The following is a 23,260-nucleotide window of genomic DNA, read 5'->3' as shown; positions in this document are numbered from 1 at the left end:
ATATACTTCAGTACACATATATAATACCCCTATATTTAGCCAACATGCCAAAGAACAAGTCAGGAAGGGTAAGGTTTCTAAGCAGGACACATCGACGATTTTATTTTATTTTTCCAATGTTTGTCTCAAACTCAAAAATATTTTTTCTGTGAGGGGATGGACTTTAAATGAAAACATCACATTGGTGCTAATGCTAGAATGCTAGCAGTAGCATACTAGTGATTTTTTTAAATTTGTGTGTGCACTGCGTGGTGAAACCTCTCGCAAGTCACGTAATTAAACGTAAACGTAATTGTTGACAATAATAATAAATATTGTAGTTAATTAGTTATATCATTAGCTATATATTGTTTGTTTTTCATTTAATCAATAATCGTGTAAATCGTGAAACCGTGATATTTCCTCTGGCTCTGCGCCAAAATTTCATATCGTGACATCCATAGTATGTAGAGACTGTATTTAACAGAATTGAAGAAACTGTATTTAAATGTACTGGTGGTTAAATCAATGATTTGTTGGTCTGGTTCATCAACATTTAATTCAAAGTGAGTGTGGGACTGTGTTTTTAACAGTTATATGTTTGTTCGTGTCTTTCAGGTGCCAGACCATGAGAAATTGTTTGAGGACCTCCTTGAGGAAAAGCAGAATTTGGATTCTAAGAATATGCATCTGGCTCATGAAAATGCCAGTCTGAAGATCGCCATGTCCTGCAAAGAAGCTTCATGGAAAAAGGAAAAGGAGAGCATGCAGAATGCAGATTATGAAAAACTCAAGGAAGAACTACAGCTCGACCTTAAGGATGCCAAGAAAGAGTTGAGGCTCCAAGAGAAGGACTACAGGTCCTTGAGTACTCGTTGTCAAAGCCAGCAGGCAGAGATCCACAAGATCAGACGTGACCTCAAGCAAAGGTGCAACCACGTCAATGAGCTGGAGTACTCCATTAAACAGAGGGAACAGGTGATCGACAGGACAGTGCATGAGAAAATGGCACTGGAAGAGGAAATCAATGAGCTCACAACCAAGCTCAAAGCTATGGGGACAAAAGTTCTCCAGAACGAGCCTGACTGGCAGTCAGAAATCAAGGCTCTGAAGCACGAGCTCAGCCGTGAGCAGGCAGAGAAGGAGGCTGGCTCCAGTAGAATCAAGGAGCTGGAGAGACAGCTCATGGTCACAGAAGAGAAGTGGGTGACCAAACATGAGGCCAGAATTGTCCAAACGGATCAGCTGATCAACAGTCTCACCAGTCAAAATAAGGCACTGGAAGCCAGCAACAAGAAACTCCTGTCCATGCAGCAAGCCATGGAGGCAAGGATCCTCCAGAACAAGACTGAGTGGGAGACTAAAGTTAACACTCTGGAGGACCATCTCAGTAGTGAGCGGGTGGAGAAGGAGGCTGGCTCCAATCGAATCAAGGAGCTGGAGAGACAGCTCAAGGTCACAGAAGAGAAGTGGGTGACCAAACATGAGGCCAGAATTGTCTATACGGATCAGGTGATCAACAGTCTCACCAGTCAGAATATGGCACTGGAAGCCAGCAACCAGAGGCTCATCTCCGTGCAGCAAGCCATCGAGGCAAGGATCCTCCAGAACAAGACTGAGTGGGAGACGAAAGTTAACACTCTGGAGGACCATCTCAGTAGTGAGCAGGCTGAGAAGGAGGCTGGCTTCACAAAAATCAAGGAGCTGGAGAAACTGGTCAGCAATACTGAGCAGATGTGGGCGGCCAAGCATGAGGCAGACATAAAGCTGCTCATTCTGAAACAGATCAAGCTTCAGGTAAGTCACATCAGCTCTGTTTGATCTGAATAAGAACTTGTTGCACTTTAAGTTTGTTTCTCATTCAGACTTTTGAAAGAGAAAATATCTAAACACTTGTCGTCTCTGTCTTTTCAGGAACTGGCCTTGATGACCGATAAGGACAAGGCAAGGATTCAAAAGGAGCAAAAGAAAGCAAAGAAAGAGGCAAAAGAAGGAGCTGCAAGAGAAGAAGAAGCAGGAGCAGAGAGACAAACTAGACAGAGAGAAGGAGGAGAAGCGGCAAAGGAAATTAAGAAAATATTTACATTTAGGGCATTTAGCAGTTGCTTTTGTCCAAAGCAACTTACAATAAGTACATTTGTCACAAGAGAGAAACCATTCTTAAAAAAATAAAGACATTTGAAATTGAATCAATCATCTCTTGTTTCTTCCTCAATAAACCCTGGTGTTCATTTTGTAAGTCATGGTTCCATATAGAGTCAAATATATGATGTGTATATGATGTGATTGAAAGCTAGTAATGTCCAATGGGTGCAGGTCGAGGAGGGCATGCAGTGTCCTCGAGCTCTCAGTCAGGCTCCACCCCTCGCTCCTACTAATGTGGTCACTTCTGATTTTAAAAAACAAGATGTATTTTCAGACTTTCATTCTTCACATTTTAGATTCACATCTAAAAAGAAATGATTGTAGGGCTCATATCATGGAAAACTGTTTGTTTAATATCACATTTAACTGACAGTGTCTGTGATGTCCCATGTGACAGTGTCTGTGATGTCCCATGTGACAGCTTCTGTGATGTCCCATGTGACAGCTTCTGTGATGTCACATGTGACAGTGTCTATGATGTCAAATGTGACAGTTTCTATGATGTCATATTTGACTTTGATTGTTTAATGTCATTTATCTTTACTTCAAAGCCATCAATACCAGGTTCAGTGCCTATAAGAGTTATGGAGGAGACCTTATGAGCACACCAGCTCCAAAACTAGACCACAGATCCACAAATCTTCGATACATGAGACCGTCAGAAGACAGTATATACTTCAGTACACATATATAATACCCCTATATTTAGCCAACATGCCAAAGAACAAGTCAGGAAGGGTAAGGTTTCTAAGCAGGACACATCGACGATTTTATTTTATTTTTCCAATGTTTGTCTCAAACTCAAAAATATTTTTTCTGTGAGGGGATGGACTTTAAATGAAAACATCACATTGGTGCTAATGCTAGAATGCTAGCAGTAGCATACTAGTGATTTTTTTAAATTTGTGTGTGCACTGCGTGGTGAAACCTCTCGCAAGTCACGTAATTAAACGTAAACGTAATTGTTGACAATAATAATAAATATTGTAGTTAATTAGTTATATCATTAGCTATATATTGTTTGTTTTTCATTTAATCAATAATCGTGTAAATCGTGAAACCGTGATATTTCCTCTGGCTCTGCGCCAAAATTTCATATCGTGACATCCATAGTATGTAGAGACTGTATTTAACAGAATTGAAGAAACTGTATTTAAATGTACTGGTGGTTAAATCAATGATTTGTTGGTCTGGTTCATCAACATTTAATTCAAAGTGAGTGTGGGACTGTGTTTTTAACAGTTATATGTTTGTTCGTGTCTTTCAGGTGCCAGACCATGAGAAATTGTTTGAGGACCTCCTTGAGGAAAAGCAGAATTTGGATTCTAAGAATATGCATCTGGCTCATGAAAATGCCAGTCTGAAGATCGCCATGTCCTGCAAAGAAGCTTCATGGAAAAAGGAAAAGGAGAGCATGCAGAATGCAGATTATGAAAAACTCAAGGAAGAACTACAGCTCGACCTTAAGGATGCCAAGAAAGAGTTGAGGCTCCAAGAGAAGGACTACAGGTCCTTGAGTACTCGTTGTCAAAGCCAGCAGGCAGAGATCCACAAGATCAGACGTGACCTCAAGCAAAGGTGCAACCACGTCAATGAGCTGGAGTACTCCATTAAACAGAGGGAACAGGTGATCGACAGGACAGTGCATGAGAAAATGGCACTGGAAGAGGAAATCAATGAGCTCACAACCAAGCTCAAAGCTATGGGGACAAAAGTTCTCCAGAACGAGCCTGACTGGCAGTCAGAAATCAAGGCTCTGAAGCACGAGCTCAGCCGTGAGCAGGCAGAGAAGGAGGCTGGCTCCAGTAGAATCAAGGAGCTGGAGAGACAGCTCATGGTCACAGAAGAGAAGTGGGTGACCAAACATGAGGCCAGAATTGTCCAAACGGATCAGCTGATCAACAGTCTCACCAGTCAAAATAAGGCACTGGAAGCCAGCAACAAGAAACTCCTGTCCATGCAGCAAGCCATGGAGGCAAGGATCCTCCAGAACAAGACTGAGTGGGAGACTAAAGTTAACACTCTGGAGGACCATCTCAGTAGTGAGCGGGTGGAGAAGGAGGCTGGCTCCAATCGAATCAAGGAGCTGGAGAGACAGCTCAAGGTCACAGAAGAGAAGTGGGTGACCAAACATGAGGCCAGAATTGTCTATACGGATCAGGTGATCAACAGTCTCACCAGTCAGAATATGGCACTGGAAGCCAGCAACCAGAGGCTCATCTCCGTGCAGCAAGCCATCGAGGCAAGGATCCTCCAGAACAAGACTGAGTGGGAGACGAAAGTTAACACTCTGGAGGACCATCTCAGTAGTGAGCAGGCTGAGAAGGAGGCTGGCTTCACAAAAATCAAGGAGCTGGAGAAACTGGTCAGCAATACTGAGCAGATGTGGGCGGCCAAGCATGAGGCAGACATAAAGCTGCTCATTCTGAAACAGATCAAGCTTCAGGTAAGTCACATCAGCTCTGTTTGATCTGAATAAGAACTTGTTGCACTTTAAGTTTGTTTCTCATTCAGACTTTTGAAAGAGAAAATATCTAAACACTTGTCGTCTCTGTCTTTTCAGGAACTGGCCTTGATGACCGATAAGGACAAGGCAAGGATTCAAAAGGAGCAAAAGAAAGCAAAGAAAGAGGCAAAAGAAGGAGCTGCAAGAGAAGAAGAAGCAGGAGCAGAGAGACAAACTAGACAGAGAGAAGGAGGAGAAGCGGCAAAGGAAATTAAGAAAATATTTACATTTAGGGCATTTAGCAGTTGCTTTTGTCCAAAGCAACTTACAATAAGTACATTTGTCACAAGAGAGAAACCATTCTTAAAAAAATAAAGACATTTGAAATTGAATCAATCATCTCTTGTTTCTTCCTCAATAAACCCTGGTGTTCATTTTGTAAGTCATGGTTCCATATAGAGTCAAATATATGATGTGTATATGATGTGATTGAAAGCTAGTAATGTCCAATGGGTGCAGGTCGAGGAGGGCATGCAGTGTCCTCGAGCTCTCAGTCAGGCTCCACCCCTCGCTCCTACTAATGTGGTCACTTCTGATTTTAAAAAACAAGATGTATTTTCAGACTTTCATTCTTCACATTTTAGATTCACATCTAAAAAGAAATGATTGTAGGGCTCATATCATGGAAAACTGTTTGTTTAATATCACATTTAACTGACAGTGTCTGTGATGTCCCATGTGACAGTGTCTGTGATGTCCCATGTGACAGCTTCTGTGATGTCCCATGTGACAGCTTCTGTGATGTCACATGTGACAGTGTCTATGATGTCAAATGTGACAGTTTCTATGATGTCATATTTGACTTTGATTGTTTAATGTCATTTATCTTTACTTCAAAGCCATCAATACCAGGTTCAGTGCCTATAAGAGTTATGGAGGAGACCTTATGAGCACACCAGCTCCAAAACTAGACCACAGATCCACAAATCTTCGATACACGAGACCGTCAGAAGACAGTATATACTTCAGTACACATATATAATACCCCTATATTTAGCCAACATGCCAAAGAACAAGTCAGGAAGGGTAAGGTTTCTAAGCAGGACACATCGACGATTTTATTTTATTTTTCCAATGTTTGTCTCAAACTCAAAAATATTTTTTCTGTGAGGGGATGGACTTTAAATGAAAACATCACATTGGTGCTAATGCTAGAATGCTAGCAGTAGCATACTAGTGATTTTTTTAAATTTGTGTGTGCACTGCGTGGTGAAACCTCTCGCAAGTCACGTAATTAAACGTAAACGTAATTGTTGACAATAATAATAAATATTGTAGTTAATTAGTTATATCATTAGCTATATATTGTTTGTTTTTCATTTAATCAATAATCGTGTAAATCGTGAAACCGTGATATTTCCTCTGGCTCTGCGCCAAAATTTCATATCGTGACATCCATAGTATGTAGACTGTATTTAACAGAATTGAAGAAACTGTATTTAAATGTACTGGTGGTTAAATCAATGATTTGTTGGTCTGGTTCATCAACATTTAATTCAAAGTGAGTGTGGGACTGTGTTTTTAACAGTTATATGTTTGTTCGTGTCTTTCAGGTGCCAGACCATGAGAAATTGTTTGAGGACCTCCTTGAGGAAAAGCAGAATTTGGATTCTAAGAATATGCATCTGGCTCATGAAAATGCCAGTCTGAAGATCGCCATGTCCTGCAAAGAAGCTTCATGGAAAAAGGAAAAGGAGAGCATGCAGAATGCAGATTATGAAAAACTCAAGGAAGAACTACAGCTCGACCTTAAGGATGCCAAGAAAGAGTTGAGGCTCCAAGAGAAGGACTACAGGTCCTTGAGTACTCGTTGTCAAAGCCAGCAGGCAGAGATCCACAAGATCAGACGTGACCTCAAGCAAAGGTGCAACCACGTCAATGAGCTGGAGTACTCCATTAAACAGAGGGAACAGGTGATCGACAGGACAGTGCATGAGAAAATGGCACTGGAAGAGGAAATCAATGAGCTCACAACCAAGCTCAAAGCTATGGGGACAAAAGTTCTCCAGAACGAGCCTGACTGGCAGTCAGAAATCAAGGCTCTGAAGCACGAGCTCAGCCGTGAGCAGGCAGAGAAGGAGGCTGGCTCCAGTAGAATCAAGGAGCTGGAGAGACAGCTCATGGTCACAGAAGAGAAGTGGGTGACCAAACATGAGGCCAGAATTGTCCAAACGGATCAGCTGATCAACAGTCTCACCAGTCAAAATAAGGCACTGGAAGCCAGCAACAAGAAACTCCTGTCCATGCAGCAAGCCATGGAGGCAAGGATCCTCCAGAACAAGACTGAGTGGGAGACTAAAGTTAACACTCTGGAGGACCATCTCAGTAGTGAGCGGGTGGAGAAGGAGGCTGGCTCCAATCGAATCAAGGAGCTGGAGAGACAGCTCAAGGTCACAGAAGAGAAGTGGGTGACCAAACATGAGGCCAGAATTGTCTATACGGATCAGGTGATCAACAGTCTCACCAGTCAGAATATGGCACTGGAAGCCAGCAACCAGAGGCTCATCTCCGTGCAGCAAGCCATTGAGGCAAGGATCCTCCAGAACAAGACTGAGTGGGAGACGAAAGTTAACACTCTGGAGGACCATCTCAGTAGTGAGCAGGCTGAGAAGGAGGCTGGCTTCAGAAAAATCAAGGAGCTGGAGAAACTGGTCAGCAATACTGAGCAGATGTGGGCGGCCAAGCATGAGGCAGACATAAAGCTGCTCATTCTGAAACAGATCAAGCTTCAGGTAAGTCACATCAGCTCTGTTTGATCTGAATAAGAACTTGTTGCACTTTAAGTTTGTTTCTCATTCAGACTTTTGAAAGAGAAAATATCTAAACACTTGTCGTCTCTGTCTTTTCAGGAACTGGCCTTGATGACCGATAAGGACAAGGCAAGGATTCAAAAGGAGCAAAAGAAAGCAAAGAAAGAGGCAAAAGAAGGAGCTGCAAGAGAAGAAGAAGCAGGAGCAGAGAGACAAACTAGACAGAGAGAAGGAGGAGAAGCGGCAAAGGAAATGAAGAAAATATTTACATTTAGGGCATTTAGCAGTTGCTTTTGTCCAAAGCAACTTACAATAAGTACATTTGTCACAAGAGAGAAACCATTCTTAAAAAAATAAAGACATTTGAAATTGAATCAATCATCTCTTGTTTCTTCCTCAATAAACCCTGGTGTTCATTTTGTAAGTCATGGTTCCATATAGAGTCAAATATATGATGTGTATATGATGTGATTGAAAGCTAGTAATGTCCAATGGGTGCAGGTCGAGGAGGGCATGCAGTGTCCTCGAGCTCTCAGTCAGGCTCCACCCCTCGCTCCTACTAATGTGGTCACTTCTGATTTTAAAAAACAAGATGTATTTTCAGACTTTCATTCTTCACATTTTAGATTCACATCTAAAAAGAAATGATTGTAGGGCTCATATCATGGAAAACTGTTTGTTTAATATCACATTTAACTGACAGTGTCTGTGATGTCCCATGTGACAGTGTCTGTGATGTCCCATGTGACAGCTTCTGTGATGTCCCATGTGACAGCTTCTGTGATGTCACATGTGACAGTGTCTATGATGTCAAATGTGACAGTTTCTATGATGTCATATTTGACTTTGATTGTTTAATGTCATTTATCTTTACTTCAAAGCCATCAATACCAGGTTCAGTGCCTATAAGAGTTATGGAGGAGACCTTATGAGCACACCAGCTCCAAAACTAGACCACAGATCCACAAATCTTCGATACACGAGACCGTCAGAAGACAGTATATACTTCAGTACACATATATAATACCCCTATATTTAGCCAACATGCCAAAGAACAAGTCAGGAAGGGTAAGGTTTCTAAGCAGGACACATCGACGATTTTATTTTATTTTTCCAATGTTTGTCTCAAACTCAAAAATATTTTTTCTGTGAGGGGATGGACTTTAAATGAAAACATCACATTGGTGCTAATGCTAGAATGCTAGCAGTAGCATACTAGTGATTTTTTTAAATTTGTGTGTGCACTGCGTGGTGAAACCTCTCGCAAGTCACGTAATTAAACGTAAACGTAATTGTTGACAATAATAATAAATATTGTAGTTAATTAGTTATATCATTAGCTATATATTGTTTGTTTTTCATTTAAACAATAATCGTGTAAATCGTGAAACCGTGATATTTCCTCTGGCTCTGCGCCAAAATTTCATATCGTGACATCCATAGTATGTAGACTGTATTTAACAGAATTGAAGAAACTGTATTTAAATGTACTGGTGGTTAAATCAATGATTTGTTGGTCTGGTTCATCAACATTTAATTCAAAGTGAGTGTGGGACTGTGTTTTTAACAGTTATATGTTTGTTTGTGTCTTTCAGGTGCCAGACCACGAGAAATTGTTTGAGGACCTCCTTGAGGAAAAGCAGAATTTGGATTCTAAGAATATGCATCTGGCTCATGAAAATGCCAGTCTGAAGATCGCCATGTCCTGCAAAGAAGCTTCATGGAAAAAGGAAAAGGAGAGCATGCAGAATGCAGATTATGAAAAACTCAAGGAAGAACTACAGCTCGACCTTAAGGATGCCAAGAAAGAGTTGAGGCTCCAAGAGAAGGACTACAGGTCCTTGAGTACTCGTTGTCAAAGCCAGCAGGCAGAGATCCACAAGATCAGACGTGACCTAAAGCAAAGGTGCAACCACATCAATGAGCTGGAGTACTCCATTAAACAGAGGGAACAGGTGATCGACAGGACAGTGCATGAGAAAATGGCACTGGAAGAGGAAATCAATGAGCTCACAACCAAGCTCAAAGCTATGGGGACAAAAGTTCTCCAGAACGAGCCTGACTGGCAGTCAGAAATCAAGGCTCTGAAGCACGAGCTCAGCCGTGAGCAGGCAGAGAAGGAGGCTGGCTCCAGTAGAATCAAGGAGCTGGAGAGACAGCTCAAGGTCACAGAAGAGAAGTGGGTGACCAAACATGAGGCCAGAATTGTCCAAACGGATCAGCTGATCAACAGTCTCACCAGTCAAAATAAGGCACTGGAAGCCAGCAACAAGAAACTCCTGTCCATGCAGCAAGCCATGGAGGCAAGGATCCTCCAGAACAAGACTGAGTGGGAGACTAAAGTTAACACTCTGGAGGACCATCTCAGTAGTGAGCGGGTGGAGAAGGAGGCTGGCTCCAATCGAATCAAGGAGCTGGAGAGACAGCTCAAGGTCACAGAAGAGAAGTGGGTGACCAAACATGAGGCCAGAATTGTCTATACGGATCAGGTGATCAACAGTCTCAGCAGTCAGAATATGGCACTGGAAGCCAGCAACCAGAGGCTCATCTCCGTGCAGCAAGCCATCGAGGCAAGGATCCTCCAGAACAAGACTGAGTGGGAGACGAAAGTTAACACTCTGGAGGACCATCTCAGTAGTGAGCAGGCTGAGAAGGAGGCTGGCTTCAGAAAAATCAAGGAGCTGGAGAAACTGGTCAGCAATACTGAGCAGATGTGGGCGGCCAAGCATGAGGCAGACATAAAGCTGCTCATTCTGAAACAGATCAAGCTTCAGGTAAGTCACATCAGCTCTGTTTGATCTGAATAAGAACTTGTTGCACTTTAAGTTTGTTTCTCATTCAGACTTTTGAAAGAGAAAATATCTAAACACTTGTCGTCTCTGTCTTTTCAGGAACTGGCCTTGATGACCGATAAGGACAAGGCAAGGATTCAAAAGGAGCAAAAGAAAGCAAAGAAAGAGGCAGAGAAGAGGCAAAAGAAGGAGCTGCTAGAGAAGAAGAGCCAGGAGCAGAGAGACAAACTAGACAGAGAGAAGGAGGAGAAGCGGCAAAGGAAATGAAGAAAATATTTACATTTAGGGCATTTAGCAGTTGCTTTTGTCCAAAGCAACTTACAATAAGTACATTTGTCACAAGAGAGAAACCATTCTTAAAAAAATAAAGACATTTGAAATTGAATCAATCATCTCTTGTTTCTTCCTCAATACACCCTGGTGTTCATTTTGTAAGTCATGGTTCCATATAGAGTCAAATATATGATTTGTATATGATGTGATTGAAAGCTAGTAATGTCCAATGGGTGCAGGTCGAGGAGGGCATGCAGTGTCCTCGAGCTCTCAGTCAGGCTCCACCCCTCGCTCCTACTAATGTGGTCACTTCTGATTTTAAAAAACAAGATGTATTTTCAGACTTTCATTCTTCACATTTTAGATTCACATCTAAAAAGAAATGATTGTAGGGCTCATATCATGGAAAACTGTTTGTTTAATATCACATTTAACTGACAGTGTCTGTGATGTCCCATGTGACAGTGTCTGTGATGTCCCATGTGACAGCGTCTTTGATGTCCCATGTGACAGCTTCTGTGATGTCACATGTGACATTGTCTATGATGTCAAATGTGACAGTTTCTATGATGTCATATTTGACTTTGATTGTTTAATGTAATTTATCTTTACTTCAAAGCCATCACTACCAGGTTCAGTGCCTATAAGAGTTATGGAGGAGACCTTATGAGCACACCAGCTCCAAAACTAGACCACAGATCCACAAATCTTCGATACACGAGACCGTCAGAAGACAGTATATACTTCAGTACACATATATAATACCCCTATATTTAGCCAACATGCCAAAGAACAAGTCAGGAAGGGTAAGGTTTCTAAGCAGGACACATCGACGATTTTATTTTATTTTTCCAATGTTTGTCTCAAACTCAAAAATATTTTTTCTGTGAGGGGATGGACTTTAAATGAAAACATCACATTGGTGCTAATGCTAGAATGCTAGCAGTAGCAGACTAGTGATTTTTTTAAATTTGTGTGTGCACTGCGTGGTGAAACCTCTCGCAAGTCACGTAATTAAACGTAAACGTAATTGTTGACAATAATAATAAATATTGTAGTTAATTAGTTATATCATTAGCTATATATTGTTTGTTTTTCATTTAATCAATAATCGTGTAAATCGTGAAACCGTGATATTTCCTCTGGCTCTGCGCCAAAATTTCATATCGTGACATCCATAGTATGTAGACTGTATTTAACAGAATTGAAGAAACTGTATTTAAATGTACTGGTGGTTAAATCAATGATTTGTTGGTCTGGTTCATCAACATTTAATTCAAAGTGAGTGTGGGACTGTGTTTTTAACAGTTATATGTTTGTTTGTGTCTTTCAGGTGCCAGACCACGAGAAATTGTTTGAGGACCTCCTTGAGGAAAAGCAGAATTTGGATTCTAAGAATATGCATCTGGCTCATGAAAATGCCAGTCTGAAGATCGCCATGTCCTGCAAAGAAGCTTCATGGAAAAAGGAAAAGGAGAGCATGCAGAATGCAGATTATGAAAAACTCAAGGAAGAACTACAGCTCGACCTTAAGGATGCCAAGAAAGAGTTGAGGCTCCAAGAGAAGGACTACAGGTCCTTGAGTACTCGTTGTCAAAGCCAGCAGGCAGAGATCCACAAGATCAGACGTGACCTAAAGCAAAGGTGCAACCACATCAATGAGCTGGAGTACTCCATTAAACAGAGGGAACAGGTGATCGACAGGACAGTGCATGAGAAAATGGCACTGGAAGAGGAAATCAATGAGCTCACAACCAAGCTCAAAGCTATGGGGACAAAAGTTCTCCAGAACGAGCCTGACTGGCAGTCAGAAATCAAGGCTCTGAAGCACGAGCTCAGCCGTGAGCAGGCAGAGAAGGAGGCTGGCTCCAGTAGAATCAAGGAGCTGGAGAGACAGCTCAAGGTCACAGAAGAGAAGTGGGTGACCAAACATGAGGCCAGAATTGTCCAAACGGATCAGCTGATCAACAGTCTCACCAGTCAAAATAAGGCACTGGAAGCCAGCAACAAGAAACTCCTGTCCATGCAGCAAGCCATGGAGGCAAGGATCCTCCAGAACAAGACTGAGTGGGAGACTAAAGTTAACACTCTGGAGGACCATCTCAGTAGTGAGCGGGTGGAGAAGGAGGCTGGCTCCAATCGAATCAAGGAGCTGGAGAGACAGCTCAAGGTCACAGAAGAGAAGTGGGTGACCAAACATGAGGCCAGAATTGTCTATACGGATCAGGTGATCAACAGTCTCAGCAGTCAGAATATGGCACTGGAAGCCAGCAACCAGAGGCTCATCTCCGTGCAGCAAGCCATCGAGGCAAGGATCCTCCAGAACAAGACTGAGTGGGAGACGAAAGTTAACACTCTGGAGGACCATCTCAGTAGTGAGCAGGCTGAGAAGGAGGCTGGCTTCAGAAAAATCAAGGAGCTGGAGAAACTGGTCAGCAATACTGAGCAGATGTGGGCGGCCAAGCATGAGGCAGACATAAAGCTGCTCATTCTGAAACAGATCAAGCTTCAGGTAAGTCACATCAGCTCTGTTTGATCTGAATAAGAACTTGTTGCACTTTAAGTTTGTTTCTCATTCAGACTTTTGAAAGAGAAAATATCTAAACACTTGTCGTCTCTGTCTTTTCAGGAACTGGCCTTGATGACCGATAAGGACAAGGCAAGGATTCAAAAGGAGCAAAAGAAAGCAAAGAAAGAGGCAGAGAAGAGGCAAAAGAAGGAGCTGCTAGAGAAGAAGAGCCAGGAGCAGAGAGACAAACTAGACAGAGAGAAGGAGGAGAAGCGGCAAAGGAAATGAAGAAAATATTTACATTTAGGGCATTTAGCAGTTGCTTTTGTCCAAAGCAACTTACAATAAGTACATTTGTCACAAGAGAGAAACCATTCTTAAAAAAATAAAGACATTTGAAATTGAATCAATCATCTCTTGTTTCTTCCTCAATACACCCTGGTGTTCATTTTGTAAGTCATGGTTCCATATAGAGTCAAATATATGATTTGTATATGATGTGATTGAAAGCTAGTAATGTCCAATGGGTGCAGGTCGAGGAGGGCATGCAGTGTCCTCGAGCTCTCAGTCAGGCTCCACCCCTCGCTCCTACTAATGTGGTCACTTCTGATTTTAAAAAACAAGATGTATTTTCAGACTTTCATTCTTCACATTTTAGATTCACATCTAAAAAGAAATGATTGTAGGGCTCATATCATGGAAAACTGTTTGTTTAATATCACATTTAACTGACAGTGTCTGTGATGTCCCATGTGACAGTGTCTGTGATGTCCCATGTGACAGCGTCTTTGATGTCCCATGTGACAGCTTCTGTGATGTCACATGTGACATTGTCTATGATGTCAAATGTGACAGTTTCTATGATGTCATATTTGACTTTGATTGTTTAATGTAATTTATCTTTACTTCAAAGCCATCACTACCAGGTTCAGTGCCTATAAGAGTTATGGAGGAGACCTTATGAGCACACCAGCTCCAAAACTAGACCACAGATCCACAAATCTTCGATACATGAGACCGTCAGAAGACAGTATATACTTCAGTACACATATATAATACCCCTATATTTAGCCAACATGCCAAAGAACAAGTCAGGAAGGGTAAGGTTTCTAAGCAGGACACATCGACGATTTTATTTTATTTTTCCAATGTTTGTCTCAAACTCAAAAATATTTTTTCTGTGAGGGGATGGACTTTAAATGAAAACATCACATTGGTGCTAATGCTAGAATGCTAGCAGTAGCAGACTAGTGATTTTTTTAAATTTGTGTGTGCACTGCGTGGTGAAACCTCTCGCAAGTCACGTAATTAAACGTAAACGTAATTGTTGACAATAATAATAAATATTGTAGTTAATTAGTTATATCATTAGCTATATATTGTTTGTTTTTCATTTAACCAATAATCGTGTAAATCGTGAAACCGTGATATTTCCTCTGGCTCTGCGCCAAAATTTCATATCGTGACATCCATAGTATGTAGAGACTGTATTTAACAGAATTGAAGAAACTGTATTTAAATGTACTGGTGGTTAAATCAATGATTTGTTGGTCTGGTTCATCAACATTTAATTCAAAGTGAGTGTGGGACTGTGTTTTTAACAGTTATATGTTTGTTTGTGTCTTTCAGGTGCCAGACCACGAGAAATTGTTTGAGGACCTCCTTGAGGAAAAGCAGAATTTGGATTCTAAGAATATGCATCTGGCTCATGAAAATGCCAGTCTGAAGATCGCCATGTCCTGCAAAGAAGCTTCATGGAAAAAGGAAAAGGAGAGCATGCAGAATGCAGATTATGAAAAACTCAAGGAAGAACTACAGCTCGACCTTAAGGATGCCAAGAAAGAGTTGAGGCTCCAAGAGAAGGACTACAGGTCCTTGAGTACTCGTTGTCAAAGCCAGCAGGCAGAGATCCACAAGATCAGACGTGACCTAAAGCAAAGGTGCAACCACATCAATGAGCTGGCGTACTCCATTAAACAGAGGGAACAGGTGATCGACAGGACAGTGCATGAGAAAATGGCACTGGAAGAGGAAATCAATGAGCTCACAACCAAGCTCAAAGCTATGGGGACAAAAGTTCTCCAGAACGAGCCTGACTGGCAGTCAGAAATCAAGGCTCTGAAGCACGAGCTCAGCCGTGAGCAGGCAGAGAAGGAGGCTGGCTCCAGTAGAATCAAGGAGCTGGAGAGACAGCTCAAGGTCACAGAAGAGAAGTGGGTGACCAAACATGAGGCCAGAATTGTCCAAACGGATCAGCTGATCAACAGTCTCACCAGTCAAAATAAGGCACTGGAAGCCAGCAACAAGAAACTCCTGTCCATGCAGCAAGCCATGGAGGCAAGGATCCTCCAGAACAAGACTGAGTGGGAGACTAAAGTTAACACTCTGGAGGACCATCTCAGTAGTGAGCGGGTGGAGAAGGAGGCTGGCTCCAATCGAATCAAGGAGCTGGAGAGACAGCTCAAGGTCACAGAAGAGAAGTGGGTGACCAAATATGAGGCCAGAATTGTCTATACGGATCAGGTGATCAACAGTCTCAGCAGTCAGAATATGGCACTGGAAGCCAGCAACCAGAGGCTCATCTCCGTGCAGCAAGCCATCGAGGCAAGGATCCTCCAGAACAAGACTGAGTGGGAGACGAAAGTTAACACTCTGGAGGACCATCTCAGTAGTGAGCAGGCTGAGAAGGAGGCTGGCTTCAGAAAAATCAAGGAGCTGGAGAAACTGGTCAGCAATACTGAGCAGATGTGGGCGGCCAAGCATGAGGCAGACATAAAGCTGCTCATTCTGAAACAGATCAAGCTTCAGGTAAGTCACATCAGCTCTGTTTGATCTGAATAAGAACTTGTTGCACTTTAAGTTTGTTTCTCATTCAGACTTTTGAAAGAGAAAATATCTAAACACTTGTCGTCTCTGTCTTTTCAGGAACTGGCCTTGATGACCGATAAGGACAAGGCAAAGATTCAAAAGGAGCAAAAGAAAGCAAAGAAAGAGGCAAAAGGAGCTGCAAGAGAAGAAGAAGCAGGAGCAGAGAGACAAACTAGACAGAGAGAAGGAGGAGAAGCGGCAAAGGAAATGAAGAAAATATTTACATTTAGGGCATTTAGCAGTTGCTTTTGTCCAAAGAAACTTACAATAAGTACATTTGTCACAAGAGAGAAACCATTCTTAAAAAAATAAAGACATTTGAAATTGAATCAATCATCTCTTGTTTCTTCCTCAATACACCCTGGTGTTCATTTTGTAAGTCATGGTTCCATATAGAGTCAAATATATGATGTGTATATGATGTGATTGAAAGCTAGTAATGTCCAATGGGTGCAGGTCGAGGAGGGCATGCAGTGTCCTCGAGCTCTCAGTCAGGCTCCACCCCTCGCTCCTACTAATGTGGTCACTTCTGATTTTAAAAAACGAGATGTATTTTCAGACTTTCATTCTTCACATTTTAGATTCACATCTAAAAAGAAATGATTGTAGGGCTCATATCAAGGAAAACTGTTTGTTTAATATCACATTTAACTGACAGTGTCTGTGATGTCCCATGTGACAGCTTCTGTGATGTCACATGTGACAGTGTCTATGATGTCAAATGTGACAGTGTCTATGATGTCATATTTGACTTTGATTGTTTAATGTAATTTATCTTTACTTCAAAGCCATCACTACCAGGTGCAGTGCCTATAAGAGTTATGGAGGAGACCTTATGAGCACAACAGCTCCAAAACTAGACCACAGATCCACAAATCTTCGATACACGAGACCGTCAGAAGACAGTATATACTTCAGTACACATATATAATACCCCTATATTTAGCCAACATGCCAAAGAACAAGTCAGGAAGGGTAAGGTTTCTAAGCAGGACACATCGACGATTTTATTTTATTTTTCCAATGTTTGTCTCAAACTCAAAAATATTTTTTCTGTGAGGGGATGGACTTTAAATGAACCCATCACATTGGTGCTAATGCTAGAATGCTAGCAGTAGCATACTAGTGATTTTTTTAAATTTGTGTGTGCACTGCGTGGTGAAATCTCTCGCAAGTCACGTAATTAAACGTAAACGTAATTGTTGACAATAATAATAAATATTGTAGTTAATTAGTTATATCATTAGCTATATATTGTTTGTTTTTCATTTAATCAATAATCGTGTAAATCGTGAAACCGTGATATTTCCTCTGGCTCTGCGCCAGAATTTCATATCGTGACATCCATAGTATGTAGAGACTGTATTTAACAGAACTGAAGAAACTGTAATTAAATGTACTGGTGGTTAAATCAATGATTTGTTGGTCTGGTTCATCAACATTTAATTCAAAGTGAGTGTGGGACTGTGTTTTTAACAGTTATATGTTTGTTCGTGTCTTTCAGGTGCCAGACCACGAGAAATTGTTTGAGGACCTCCTTGAGGAAAAGCAGAATTTGGATTCTGAGAATATGCATCTGGCTCATGAAAATGCCAGTCTGAAGATCGCCATGTCCTGCAAAGAAGCTTCATGGAAAAAGGAAAAGGAGAGCATGCAGAATGCAGATTATGAAAAACTCAAGGAAGAACTACAGCTCGACCTTAAGGATGCCAAGAAAGAGTTGAGGCTCCAAGAGAAGGACTACAGGTCCTTGAGTACTCGTTGTCAAAGCCAGCAGGCAGAGATCCACAAGATCAGACGTGACCTAAAGCAAAGGTGCAACCACGTCGATGAGCTGGAGTACTCCATTAAACAGAGGGAACAGGTGATCGACAGGACAGTGCATGAGAAAATGGCACTGGAAGAGGAAATCAATGAGCTCACAACCAAGCTCAAAGCTATGGGGACAAAAGTTCTCCAGAACGAGCCTGACTGGCAGTCAGAAATCAAGGCTCTGAAGCACGAGCTCAGCCGTGAGCAGGCAAAGAAGGAGGCTGGCTCCAATCGAATCAAGGAGCTGGAGAGACAGCTCAAGGTCACAGAAGAGAAGTGGGTGACCAAACATGAGGCCAGAATTGTCTATACGGATCAGGTGATCAACAGTCTCACCAGTCAGAATATGGCACTGGAAGCCAGCAACCAGAGGCTCATCTCCGTGCAGCAAGTCATCGAGGCAAGGATCCTCCAGAACAAGACTGAGTGGGAGACGAAAGTTAACACTCTGGAGGACCATCTCAGTAGTGAGCAGGCTGAGAAGGAGGCTGGCTTCAGAAAAATCAAGGAGCTGGAGAAACTGGTCAGCAATACTGAGCAGATGTGGGCGGCCAAGCATGAGGCAGACATAAAGCTGCTCATTCTGAAACAGATCAAGCTTCAGGTAAGTCACATCAGCTCTGTTTGATCTGAATAAGAACTTGTTGCACTTTAAGTTTGTTTCTCATTCAGACTTTTGAAAGAGAAAATATCTAAACACTTGTCGTCTCTGTCTTTTCAGGAACTGGCCTTGATGACCGATAAGGACAAGGCAAAGATTCAAAAGGAGCAAAAGAAAGCAAAGAAAGAGGAAAAGAGGCAAAAGAAGGAGCTGCAAGAGAAGAATAAGCAGGAGCAGAGAGACAAACTAGACAGAGAGAAGGAGGAGAAGCGGCAAAGGAAATGAAGAAAATATTTACATTTAGGGCATTTAGCAGATGCTTTTGTTCAAAGCAACTTACAATAAGTACATTTGTCACAAGAGAGAAACCATTCTTAAAAAAATAAAGACATTTGAAATTGAATCAATCATCTCTTGTTTCTTCCTCAATACACCCTGGTGTTCATTTTGTAAGTCATGGTTCCATATAGAGTCAAATATATGATGTGTATATGATGTGATTGAAAGCTAGTAATGTCCAATGGGTGCAGGTCGAGGAGGGCATGCAGTGTCCTCGAGCTCTCAGTCAGGCTCCACCCCTCGCTCCTACTAATGTGGTCACTTCTGATTTTAAAAAACAAGATGTATTTTCAGACTTTCATTCTTCACATTTTAGATTCACATCTAAAAAGAAATGATTGTAGGGATCATATCATGGAAAACTGTTTGTTTAATATCACATTTAACTGACAGTGTCTGTGATGTCCCATGTGACAGTGTCTGTGATGTCCCATGTGACAGCTTCTGTGATGTCCCATGTGACAGCTTCTGTGATGTCACATGTGACAGTGTCTATGATGTCAAATGTGACAGTTTCTATGATGTCATATTTGACTTTGATTGTTTAATGTAATTTATCTTTACTTCAAAGCCATCAATACCAGGTTCAGTGCCTATAAGAGTTATGGAGGAGACCTTATGAGCACACCAGCTCCAAAACTAGACCACAGATCCACAAATCTTTGATACACGAGACCGTCAGAAGACAGTATAATCTTCAGTACACATATATAATACCCCTATATTTAGCCAACATGCCAAAGAACAAATCAGGAAGGGTAAGGTTTCTAAGCAGGACACATCGACGATTTTATTTTATTTTTCCAATGTTTGTCTCAAACTCAAAAAAAAATTTTCTGTGAGGGGATGGACTTTAAATGAACCCATCACATTGGTGCTAATGCTAGAATGCTAGCAGTAGCATACTAGTGATTTTTTTAAATTTGTGTGTGCACTGCGTGGTGAAATCTCTCGCAAGTCACGTAATTAAACGTAAACGTAATTGTTGACAATAATAATAAATATTGTAGTTAATTAGTTATATCATTAGCTATATATTGTTTGTTTTTCATTTAATCAATAATCGTGTAAATCCTGAAACCGTGATATTTCCTCTGGCTCTGCGCCAAAATTTCATATCGTGACATCCATAGTATGTAGAGACTGTATTTAACAGAACTGAAGAAACTGTATTTAAATGTACTGGTGGTTAAATCAATGATTTGTTGGTCTGGTTCATCAACATTTAATTCAAAGTGAGTGTGGGACTGTGTTTTTAACTGTTATATCTTTGTTCCTGTCTTTCAGGTGCCAGACCATGAGAAATTGTTTGAGGACCTCCTTGAGGAAAAGCAGAATTTGGATTCTAAGAATATGCATCTGGCTCATGAAAATGCCAGTCTGAAGATCGCCATGTCCTGCAAAGAAGCTTCATGGAAAAAGGAAAAGGAGAGCATGCAGAATGCAGATTATGAAAAACTCAAGGAAGAACTACAGCTCGACCTTAAGGATGCCAAGAAAGAGTTGAGGCTCCAAGAGAAGGACTACAGGTCCTTGAGTACTCGTTGTCAAAGCCAGCAGGCAGAGATCCACAAGATCAGACGTGACCTAAAGCAAAGGTGCAACCACGTCAATGAGCTGGAGTACTCCATTAAACAGAGGGAACAGGTGATCGACAGGACAGTGCATGAGAAAATGGCACTGGAAGAGGAAATCAATGAGCTCACAACCAAGCTCAAAGCTATGGGGACAAAAGTTCTCCAGAACGAGCCTGACTGGCAGTCAGAAATCAAGGCTCTGAAGCACGAGCTCAGCCGCGAGCAGGCAGAGAAGGAGGCTGGCTCCAGTAGAATCAAGGAGCTGGAGAGACAGCTCAAGGTCAGAATTGTCTATACGGATCAGGTGATCAACAGTCTCAGCAGTCAGAATATGGCACTGGAAGCCAGCAACCAGAGGCTCATCTCCGTGCAGCAAGCCATCGAGGCAAGGATCCTCCAGAACAAGACTGAGTGGGAGACGAAAGTTAACACTCTGGAGGACCATCTCAGTAGTGAGCAGGCTGAGAAGGAGGCTGGCTTCACAAAAATCAAGGAGCTGGAGAAACTGGTCAGCAATACTGAGCAGATGTGGGCGGCCAAGCATGAGGCAGACATAAAGCTGCTCATTCTGAAACAGATCAAGCTTCAGGTAAGTCACATCAGCTCTGTTTGATCTGAATAAGAACTTGTTGCACTTTAAGTTTGTTTCTTATTCAGACTTTTGAAAGAGAAAATATCTAAACACTTGTCGTCTGTCTTTTCAGGAACTGGCCTTGATGACCGATAAGGACAAGGCAAGGATTCAAAAGGAGCAAAAGAAAGCAAAGAAAGAGGCAGAGAAGAGGCAAAAGAAGGAGCTGCAAGAGAAGAAGAGGCAGGAGCAGAGAGACAAACTAGACAGAGAGAAGGAGGAGAAGCGGCAAAGGAAATGAAGAAAATATTTACATTTAGGGCATTTAGCAGATGCTTTTGTCCAAAGCAACTTACAATAAGTACATTTGTCACAAGAGAGAAACCATTCTTAAAAAAATAAAGACATTTGAAATTGAATCAATCATCTCTTGTTTCTTCCTCAATACACCCTGGTGTTCATTTTGTAAGTCATGGTTCCATATAGAGTCAAATATATGATGTGTATATGATGTGATTGAAAGCTAGTAATGTCCAATGGGTGCAGGTCGAGGAGGGCATGCAGTGTCCTCGAGCTCTCAGTCAGGCTCCACCCCTCGCTCCTACTAATGTGGTCACTTCTGATTTTAAAAAACAAGATGTATTTTCAGACTTTCATTCTTCACATTTTAGATTCACATCTAAAAAGAAATGATTGCAGGGCTTCTATCATGGAAAACTGTTTGTTTAATATCACATTTAATTGACAGTGTCTGTGATGTCCATAGACTGTGCATTAAACACATTTCCTCAAATTCTACCTATCAGCCCCGTGTCTTTAAAAAAAGTAACGAGTGCCTTCCTGATGTCTCTCATTCCCACAATTAGATCTCACTCCCATCCCAGTTAGTCCTGGAAGATTTGTCTTCCTGCTTCATAAAGGTTATAATGGAGGATTACAGTCATTTAGTCCTGTATGATCTAATCTTAGCCTTGTTATAAGGACTTTATGAATCAATTTTGTATTTTATAATATCTCCTTCCTCTCTGGTCCTCCTCCCAAATTTTCTACCTTATCTCCATTCCTTTCTTCTTGATTATTCCTTTTCCTTCTCCAAGTTGAACTGATTCTGATATTTCTCTTCCAAGTTCACCTTTTGCTTACTATGCTAACTAATCAACATACTCCCTTTCCGTTAAACCCCTCGTGGACAAGTACGAGTAAATCTTCTCTGATGAATATTGTAGATTGTATACTTTTTTAAATAGCTGCTAAGTCAGAGCATACTCCCACCCGGTCCTGTCTGACCTCCTCCACCCACTTTAACCCAACAATGCTGCTGCTGTTATCTCTGCTGTGAATATAGATAGACAATGGGATAATCTTTTTGAGATTGATATTTTGGGATACACAGATATATAGTCTCTGGATATAGTCAAGGTGAAATGCTACTCATTGGGGTGGACTTGATAAATTTTAAGGCCTCCATTTCATAAACCCTGGCTCTTTCAGCATTTGTCCATGCAAACCCATGACCCTGGACTTCGCATATTCCCAGCAGACCTGCATTGTCTTGATTGAGGGATTCTCTTCCCCTCTTCCCTTCAAGCTGATCTAGTATGCTCGTGCAAGCTTATATCTCACTCAAGTGGTATCTCTCCTCCATCTATGAGTATTGCATTTATAGGGTTTGTCTTAATTGCTTCTATATGCAAACTCACACTCCGTTATACTGCAATCTTTCCACATTTTGTAAATATGACTTTGCTGCTGCCTGCTCCATAAACAATGCAGCCATAATTTATTGCAGACCTCATGCATGCCCTGTAGATGTTAATGAATGCTTGTTTCCCTGCCCCCCAGTCATACCCAGTAACTGCTTGTAACAGATTTAAAACTGTTTTACATGGTTGATATAGACTTCCCATGTATATTTGATATTGATATCTTGAACCCCCAGTCGTATGACCACATTTTCCTTATAGCTTTTCCTATATCCTCTAATATATGAGACATTTCTTCCCCTCATCCAGATGTCCCCATCATCTACATATGATGTAGATTGGATGCATGGTTCTAGGTTTGCAAAAATATCGTTATTATATTGAACAAAACAGAGCTGATTGCACTCCCCTGAGGGACACCATTTTCTATTTCTAAGTCTCCTTCACTCATTTCTGTAAAGTCTGTTAACCAGTTATACATTCTTCCTACAATTCCCATTTTATTTAATTTGATAAGTAACCCTTCCCCTAAAGAGTCATATGCCTTTTCAATGTCAAATATACTATAGCCATCAACTAAGGCTTTTCTATTCTTAATGATCACCCAAGGTACTTTAATCTATGTGCAGTAATTTCTCCATCACATCATGACAGGCTGACAACCTTCTAGGTAGTAGACATTCCGCTGTGCCTCTTTAGCCACAGGCGCCGTTCATGTTCATGTCCGAGTCCAACTGAACACTTTGACCAAATTTGAAGAAATTCTCCCAAGATGTGAGATGTAGCATTTACAAGAACAATCATTTAATTGTCAAGTCACAGTGACTTTTGACAT

At 41.4% G+C, this 23,260-nt stretch overlaps 2 protein-coding genes across 2 annotated transcripts; both read left to right on the top strand.

Annotated features, from left to right (window-relative positions):
- The first annotated feature begins 15,311 nt into the window (after positions 1–15,311).
- On the top strand, positions 15,312–16,151 carry LOC138410885 (uncharacterized). The gene is made up of 2 exons (XM_069528910.1): positions 15,312–15,762; positions 15,880–16,151. The coding sequence occupies exons 1-2, from the start codon at positions 15,505–15,507 to the stop codon at positions 16,132–16,134; spliced, it is 513 nt and encodes a 170-aa protein (XP_069385011.1). The 5' UTR covers positions 15,312–15,504; the 3' UTR covers positions 16,135–16,151.
- A 741-nt stretch (positions 16,152–16,892) lies between these two features.
- On the top strand, positions 16,893–18,638 carry LOC138410843 (trichohyalin-like). Its single transcript, XM_069528561.1, has 2 exons — positions 16,893–18,238; positions 18,356–18,638. Exons 1-2 carry the CDS (start codon positions 17,306–17,308, stop codon positions 18,518–18,520), a joined length of 1,098 nt encoding a protein of 365 aa, XP_069384662.1. The 5' UTR covers positions 16,893–17,305; the 3' UTR covers positions 18,521–18,638.
- The last annotated feature ends 4,622 nt before the right edge of the window (positions 18,639–23,260 follow it).

Source organism: Paralichthys olivaceus, chromosome 7 (assembly GCF_024713975.1).
Source record: "Paralichthys olivaceus isolate ysfri-2021 chromosome 7, ASM2471397v2, whole genome shotgun sequence".
Lineage (NCBI taxonomy): Eukaryota > Metazoa > Chordata > Actinopteri > Pleuronectiformes > Paralichthyidae > Paralichthys > Paralichthys olivaceus.
Note: the sequence above shows the minus strand (reverse complement) of the source record. Positions and strands in the feature narration are given on the sequence as shown.